This window comes from Haliaeetus albicilla, chromosome 21, assembly GCF_947461875.1.
Source record: "Haliaeetus albicilla chromosome 21, bHalAlb1.1, whole genome shotgun sequence".
NCBI classification, from domain to species: domain Eukaryota; kingdom Metazoa; phylum Chordata; class Aves; order Accipitriformes; family Accipitridae; genus Haliaeetus; species Haliaeetus albicilla.
The window spans coordinates 11,516,204-11,524,954 of NC_091503.1; the positions used below are offsets into that span (position 1 = coordinate 11,516,204).

An 8,751-nucleotide genomic window follows, 5' to 3' on the forward strand; every position below is an offset into this window, starting at 1 on the left:
GCTTTAAGACCCACCTGTACTTTAGGCTTTGTTCAGTATCTTTGTTTTTCTATCCTCAGTTGCAATGCTTGAAGAGGAAACAGCAAAAAAACCCTTTTGTCCCTGTCTCTTCATATTAATTTGGCATTATTTTCCTCCTTCTCAAGGGCTTTCCCTAGCAGACTGCACACAAGCTGACTTTCAGCTTATGCTCGCTCAGTACAGGGACATCCCTCTGGACGGACTTTTAGGAGATTTATTGATGCCTTTGTGTCATTACCATTGTATGAGCCCCATTTCTTAGAGGTTGCAACTTTGTCTCAATTTGCTTTCCTTCATTTATTCTAAATACTGACTTTTCTCTTTCTGCCCAACAACCTAATTCCTGATGGCAACAGGGCTTCTGCAATCAACTCTATCAGCTTTTCCTTCCTGGAAATAAGATGATAAAGAAGGCTATTACCTTGGAAAAATTACTCTCTTGAGGACAATTTATTAAGCCATTTGTAACTTTGGCTCCTTGTTCTGGTTTTTGTCCTTAGATGGTCTCCATTTCTTAAAAAATATAAAAAGCTTAGAAAGTATAATGCAACCTTGCAACAACACATCTTGCAAATGGACAACTATGGCATAGAAAAGTTAGCAATGCAAGGGAGATCTGGGAGAGAGAGCCAAGAGAAAATGAGTATTCTCTTTCTTCCTTGTCCTTTTCCTATTTTGCTGCATATACAAGGCAGAGCAACTTTGTACCACAGAAGGGGCAAGAGTAAATCAGTTTGAAAAATAAAAAGCCAGCGGTTCAGCTGCAGGAATTCTGTCAGATTGCTAGTACAGTTCTGTAAGACTGCTAATTAAAAATCAGTATTAAAATACTGTTCAGAGAAGTTAAAGAAGGGAAGCAAATCTCTGGTAGCCCATCTGCTTTCCTGTAGCTACCGGTAGCTCGTGCTGCATCTGAATCTACTGTGCCGTGTGATGTTTCAGAGAGGCTCAGAATCAGCAGCCCCTCGAGTTTGTGCGGCTCCTGAGCCCCATTGGCTGGAAGGCAAAGCAGAGGCGGAGAGTGCCCTGAATATTTTTCTCCTCCACACACCATAAAACAGGCAGCCGGCATGCACTGGCTGACAGCGAGACTGGTGCTTGCAGTTTGAAATTAGTTTCTGCTCCGCAGCAGTCACTTGGGCATTTTATATTTGCCTCTCTTAATGGAAGGGAACAAAAAAGCCTTGCAGCATACCAGTGAACTAAACAGGAACTGACCATAGGGGAGAATCTGATGCAAACTTACAGACTGTTGGGACTCTGTGACATAGATCACCAAGGTAAATGTGATGATGATCAGAAACTGCGTCTGTGAGAGGGTAAACCAGTATTTCTGAGTTTGAAACCTTATTTTGTAACAGCAGTCAAAGTGTTCTGAACTGCTGCCTGCCTCGGTGCTGGCTTATTTTTCTTTCCTTCCCAAGCTGAAAAGCCAATGAAGATTTTCAAAGGAATGCAAAAGGAGCAGGAGTTTTAAAAGCAGGAAGCTGAAAGGGGATCTCCATAAGATGAATTTCACCCAGCACCACGGGACACTCCAGCCTCTCCATTTCTGGAATCACAGCTACAAACTGCACGGAGGTGCCAGCGAGCTCAATGCAAAGGGCCACTCCTCGGGAGGCTGCTACGAGCAACTCTTTGTATCCCCCGAAGTGTTTGTGACTCTGGGCATCATCAGCTTGCTGGAGAACGTCTTGGTCATTGTGGCGATAGCCAAGAACAAGAACCTCCATTCGCCCATGTACTTCTTCATCTGTAGCTTGGCAGTGGCTGACATGCTAGTGAGTGTATCTAATGGATCAGAAACTATTGTCATCACGCTGCTAAACAATACAGACACAGACGCACAGAGCTTTACCATAAACATTGACAATGTCATTGACTCAGTGATTTGCAGTTCCTTGCTTGCATCAATTTGCAGTCTCCTCTCAATAGCAGTGGACAGGTACTTTACTATCTTTTATGCCCTCCAGTACCATAATATCATGACGGTGAAGCGCGTAGGGGTCATCATCACATGCATCTGGGCTGCTTGCACAGTCTCAGGCATTTTGTTCATCATTTACTCTGACAGCAGTGTTGTCATCATCTGCCTTATTAGCATGTTCTTCACTATGCTCATTCTCATGGCATCCCTCTATGTCCACATGTTTATGATGGCTCGGATGCATATCAAAAAGATTGCTGTTCTTCCAGGAACTGGCCCTATTCGCCAAGGGGCCAACATGAAAGGGGCCATCACTCTCACCATCCTGATCGGAGTTTTTGTTGTGTGCTGGGCTCCTTTTTTCCTGCACCTGATTTTCTACATTTCCTGCCCCTACAACCCTTACTGTGTGTGCTTCATGTCCCACTTTAACTTCTACCTCATCCTCATCATGTGCAATTCCATCATCGATCCACTTATCTATGCATTCCGGAGTCAGGAGCTCAGGAAAACATTCAAGGAGATTATATGCTGCTGTAGCCTGAGAGGGCTTTGTGATTTCCCTGGCAAATATTAAACTGACTGGATACGTTACTGTATACACAACATGCAGCACAGAGTTCCAAGCCTTCAGATTCTCTTTCTCAGCAGAAATTGGTTTAAATCTTTAAGAGTGAGGACCTCTTTCTGTCTCCCCTCCCTCTCATCCTTCTAGCCCATTCACGTGTAATTCATATTTCTGTATAATGTTTGTGATATCTGCAGTTTGTAATTTATTTGGCTGGAAAGAGAAGTAGCACTTCATACCAGTTTGTAAGTAAGCAAATAAATGTAATGATGAATGTGAAATACAAGCAAACATAAGCAGCTGTATGTTCCAACTGGTAACAAATAAATAACTTGCCTGTCTTACAGTACGTATTGGCTGATACTGTACCTTATTATGTTGAAGTAATTATAGCTATACATTATATTATATACAGCTCAAAATAGAGCATATGCTTCTCTACTAGTGGATTAGAGGTTCTCTAGAATGAGAAAGCAGATTTTTCATAAGGATTACTGCAACCAACGAGTTGTATTCATTCATTTTGAACTCTTTTCCTCCTACTCCACAAGCAGCAATTCTGTTTGTTGTTACAGTTATTGCCTACAACAATAAGATTTTTCAAATGCCTGCTACACAGACAATAGAATGCTCGGGTTTTGCAGGGGGCGAGGGGGCTCAAGATGATGATTGCTTTACGTCTGAGAGTACCTTTTTGCAAAGTTGAAATTGCTCCCTCGAGCATCAGTTAGCCCTGGATGTATTTGCTAAACTGGCTTCCAGGTAGTCTAGCACCCTCCATTCAGCCATGAAGCAGGTATAGTATTAACATTGACAGTGCCAGCACCAATGTAAAGATTCACTGAGAGATTTATCTGATGAAGATGAAGAGGGAAGTTCAGTCTGAACGTTCAGTCCTTCCTTGTTCTGAGGTTTTGTGGGGAACAAAGGCTCTGTGCTTCAGAAGAAAATACATCCTTGTTAGAAACAAGCTGCCCTCTATTCTGAAGTGTGCTGTTAGCAGATGGGATCCACTGCCAGGATCCTTATGGTGGAGTCTAGGCATGTGTTAATTTGGCCTGAGAACCTCAGACCACACTGTGGAGCATATGAGCTTTGTGGGGACAATGCTATCACATGGAAGGGATGCTAGCCGACGAATCTGTAAACATGTACTCTGCATCTGGCAGCCCTGTGTGTTACTGCTGCTTGAAGTCAGTTCACCTTTTCAAGCATCTCACTGATGTGTTCTCAGTTTCATGTTAAAATGCCATTCTTTCCCTCCACAGCTTATGATAGGGACCTCAGGTCCCTGATTTTAGCATGTTTGGAGGTGTTTAAAGTATAAATGTGAGTACACAGGTTTCCATGAAGATGTTCCTTAACACCTCAACAATATCACCATTTATGTAAGGGCATAGAAAAATTAATGCATGTATTACCAGAGAGTATAAAAACATAGTGGAAACAGGTAGAAGACCGGGAAAGTTCTGATTTAAAAATTCAAAATTAAATGTAAAGAATAATTTAGGTTTTAATCCTGGATGCCTGAGTTTTACCAAGATGAGTAGTGTATTAGTTGGATGAGCAGTTCTATTAATTTTCTTGGAAACAGCTTGTTCACTCAAGCTGCTTATTCCCTTGTTAAAGAAAGACATACATTGAAAAGTTATTCATGAGAGCCCAATGTTTGCTACCTGGGATTCTTCTCCAGACAGAAGCTGATCTTCCAGTTGTGGGTAACTCTTCAGGATATCGTAAAAGTGTGACAACATTTGGTCCTCTGTCAAAGAGCATGAAGGACTTAAGCTGAGTCTCAGGATCTTTAACTTCAATTTGCTTACATGGAGGGTAAGAAAGTCATTTGACTTTGTGCATCAAAGTCCTTCCGTAGACCAGAAGTAGACAAATCAGGTCTCCTACACCCTACTCTTGCACTTGGGCCACTCCATCCACCACAGTGCTTGCAACACACCCCTGTTACCTTCTTTCAGCTTTAGTAAATTATATCACCACATGATAATGGTTGCAGTGTGGAAGATTTTGAAATATGTCTACTACATTAACTCTACTTTTCTTCTGAGGGAAACTATAAACATTTCAATAGTACATCCCTACCTGGTTCCACTGGGTAGGGAAAAAAAATGCCAAAGAAGGAGGATTAAAGCTCAAGGGGAGAAAAAAAAAGAAAGTATTTAAATTACTAGTCATCCAAAAATCCAATGGACTTTATTAAAGGCCTTTCCCTCTCCCACAAGACATGATGCCAGCTATGCAAAAATGCTCTGGCAATAATGCAAGAAATTGCTGATGCCAGTTTGAACAAGACACTTGATCTTTGTTTCGCCTTACTTTCTTTAGCTATTTTAGGACTGTAAATTATGATATTGGGTTCCAGATATTCCCTTTGTAGTCCATGGATGCAGAGAGGGTCCACTGGAAAGTGGCACATGAGCAAGATACTACCTTAGGTGCTCTGAACATTACCTTGCAAGTCTCTCTTTCTCCCCTTTGGCTATACAAGGACCAGAGATTTAATTTAAACACATCTGAATTCTGAAAAGGCCGTGTTTCTGTAAATTACTTCCTGAACTCCCAGTTGATTCTTAAAACAAACAGTCTCACTTCATTTTGCAACCCAAAGGGAAGACAAATAATTAATTTATATCAATGGTTTTCTTGTAGTTTCCAAAAATGGTGTATCTCTTTTGTGCATATTTGGACTAAGACTAGTCAAGACAGTTGTGACCCCATTAAGCTCTAAATTTCATTTAGAAATCTAATTTTTAAAACTAGCTTATTCCAGAGTTTTAGCAACTCTGAGCCTTCTTAGCAGCTCTTCTGTGTTTATTTTATAAAGCTAAATGTATATACATACTTTTTTAAATGGAGTTTTTAATTAAAGAGGACTCGTTCATTTCATGGTATTATCTTTTAGAGTTTAATTTATTGAAATTGCTGGCAAACCTCCTACATAGAAAATTTTCCTATTCCCAGATACTCTGTTCCTTCTGAGTAGTGGAATCATTTTCTGTTTGCCTATAGCTCTAGCAGCTTTCCAGCAGAGAGCCATAGAAATTAGTGTTGTGAAAGATAAGTAAGTTCATCTAGCTTGCTGGAGAGTGGAGACAGTGGAGGATTATTTTCCACATTCGATTTGCTGGAGCTTTGTTCTTCTATCTGAAAATCTTCTAAGAAAATGAGATTTTTTTCTTTAAATATCTAGGACCCTAACCACTTTAGCACTTAGCATTTTAGTCATGTTATGTAACCATGGCATGTTCCTCTGTGATGAGGAAATGTTTTGTCTCTACTTTACAGGTATAAAGATTTACATTTTCACTTCTGCTGGAGAAAAGGGACTAATGGATTTGCTCAGCCTCCTAGAAGACAGTCTGCTTGAGCTGGGAATTGATGGTAGTGTTCTCCACCCTGTCTCAATAACTGGCTATAATATGACACACAAAATTTTTGAAGCAAATGTCTTTCTTCAAAAGGGACATTTCTTTAGCTTTCAAGTAGTTTTTGAACAAAGCAAAGGACTCCAAAAAGCACTTAGGAGGCTGTAGTTGGTCTCAGTAGAGTGGATTCTGAATGATGTTCCAAGATCCCCTCTACAACCATGTATTGGGTCTGGCTGAGATGGAGTTAATACTCCCCATAGCAGCCCTCGTAGCGCTGTGCTCTGCATCAGTAGCTAGAAAGGTGTTGATAACACACCAGTGTTTTGGCTACTGCTGAGCAGTGCTGGCACAGCATCAAGGCTGTCTCTCCAACATTTTTGCCCCCCCTCAATGGCAGGCTGGGGCAGAGCAAGATCTTGGGAGAGGACATAACCAGGACAGCTGACCTAAACTAACCAACCAGATATTCCATACCATATGACGTCAGCTCAGATATAAAAGCTAAGTAAAGGGAGATGGAAGGGGGGCATTTTTATCTTCTGGAAAAACCACTACGCGTACTGAAGCCCTGGCTTCCCAGGAAGTGGCTAGACATCGCCTGCTGATGGGAAGTAGAGAATAACATCATTTGTTTTTCTTTGCTGTTGCGCGTGACCTTTGCTTTCACTTTATTAAACTGTCCTTATCTTGACCCATGAGACTTTTGTTATATTTTCTCCCCGCTGTCCAGCTGAGAAAGGGCAGTGATAGAGCGGCTTCGGTGGGCACCTGGCACCCAGCCAGGGTCAACCCACCACAAACTGAAACATGCTGTCATCTGGAAGCAAGGAGAAATGCACTGATGGACTTACATGTTATTGAATGTGCAGCCACAACAATGTCTTCAGTTATGCCTTTAATAGATGTGCAGAGTACACATTATTGGTGTAACTCTACAATTAGTTTGTTGTTGTTAAACTGGTCCTATTATACACCATGTTCATTGGGGGCTCCTTCATTCTCAAGATGAATTCTGGTAAAGAACTTTGGTCCTGATGTTATTTATAATGTACTGTATTGCTTATAGGCTTGAATAAAAATTGCAGTCTCAATCCCACTGGAAGGAGCTCTCAGAAAACATTCCTTTAGGGATTAAATCTTCACTGTTTGTCCAGAAATTACTTCAGATATCATATTAATATTCTGATCACTTCAATCATATCTCAAGTATCCTAGGATTTTCTCTTTGGATTAAATACTTCTCTCACTTATTAAAAAAAAGGAGACTTCACATGTCACAGGAACTGTCAACTGCTACTACAGATACTCACTGTCATACAAGCCAGGTTATGAATTGACCTTGCTTGGCTTTTTTTGTTTCAAATTGTTCTGTTGTCCTAGCTGGTTTTCATATTTTTGCCCACTCTGTTCATAGAAGAAGAGATTTTCAGATTTGTGGATTAAAAATCACCCCCTTCGAATTTGTAATGTAAATGTATTTATCAGTTCTACTTTTACCCATTTGTTCCTTTGCAAACATTGTTCATTTGTTTCAATGGTCCTCCTTCATGTTTGGTATATTTCTGTATTTGTGTATTTCTGGACTGCCATCAATCCGAGTTCTCCAAGTCATCCCCTGCCTGTGTGGTGGGTTCACCCTTTGCCAACAGCAAAACCCCCACCCAGCTGCTTGCTCGCTCCCCAACTCAGTGGGATGAGGGCAGAAAATAGGAAGAACAGGAACGAGAAAGCTCATGGGTCTGGATGAAGACAAGGGTATCACCAACTACCATCACAGGTGAAACAAGCTCGATTTGGGGATAGTGAACTTTTACTTTAGGGCAAATTAAAATAATATTTACTTACTGATTCAGCTAGTGGGAAACAGACAAACACTAAAATAACACCTTTCCCCTGCCACTTCTTCCTAGCTTCCACTTCACTCCCTCGCTCCGGACTCCCCCTCAATCTCCTCTCCCCCGCGGGGCGCAGGGGGACGGGGAAGGGGCGTCCGCGGCCCAGGGCGGCTCCCCGCGGCCGCTCCTGCCTCCTCAGGCTGTTCCCTGCTCCAGCCTGGGGCCTTCCTTCCCCGGGGCCCCACCGGGGGCGGGGGGGGGGTCTCTGCCGGGGCCGCAGGGCCATCTCTGCCGGGGAGGGGGGCCCGGAGCACCTCCTGCCCTCCTCCCGCTCTCCCCTCGGGGCTGGCAGGGCTGTTTCTCACCCCGTTTCCCTCAGCCCTTTTGCCCTTTCTTCCCCAGGCTTTCCCCGAGGCTGAGGGGCTCCGCTGTGCCCGGCGGTGGGGCCGCTGGAGCCGGCGGGAACCGGCGGGAACCGGCTGGGGCCGGTCTGGCCCGGGGCAGCCCCCAGCCTCTCCTCACAGCGGCCCCCGCCCCCGCAGACCCCCCCTGCTCCTGCCGGCACCCGCACCCCGTACAACATGGTAGGCAACAATACTGTAAGCAGCATTTCAGGTGAGGTCCCATTGCTCTACACATTTTAGTTCAGTTCCACAGAAAACTCCTCACCTAAATTATTTGCCTCTTTCATGTCCACAGCTTTGGAGTGTCTCTTGTTTTTTTTCCCCTGCGATGAAATAATCAACCCAAAATGTTCCCCCTCTTGGGCTCTTTCCTGCTGAAGAACTCTCACTGTAGAGCTTCAAACCCTGTTACTAGCTTCTGAATTAATGACTTCTTTGAAGATTGTACTGTTAAATCCCTCCCTTCCTATTTCTATTATTTCAATCATCAGAATGATCCACTTTCCCTAACTGATTTTCAGATAGTCCTTTCTGTGGAAATTGCAGCCAGCCTTTTACCACCGAGATCTGACCCTGACACGTATCTCTTGACACAGCCCTGCGGGACCCACAG

The 8,751-nt window shown here is 43.1% G+C and overlaps 1 protein-coding gene across 1 annotated transcript; it reads left to right on the plus strand.

The window, feature by feature from the left end:
* The first annotated feature begins 1,117 nt into the window (after positions 1-1,117).
* Positions 1,118-2,865, plus strand: MC4R (melanocortin 4 receptor). The gene has a single exon (XM_009923701.2). The coding sequence runs from the start codon at positions 1,530-1,532 to the stop codon at positions 2,523-2,525; it is 996 nt and encodes a 331-aa protein (XP_009922003.1). The 5' UTR covers positions 1,118-1,529; the 3' UTR covers positions 2,526-2,865.
* Positions 2,866-8,751: the final 5,886 nt, after the last annotated feature.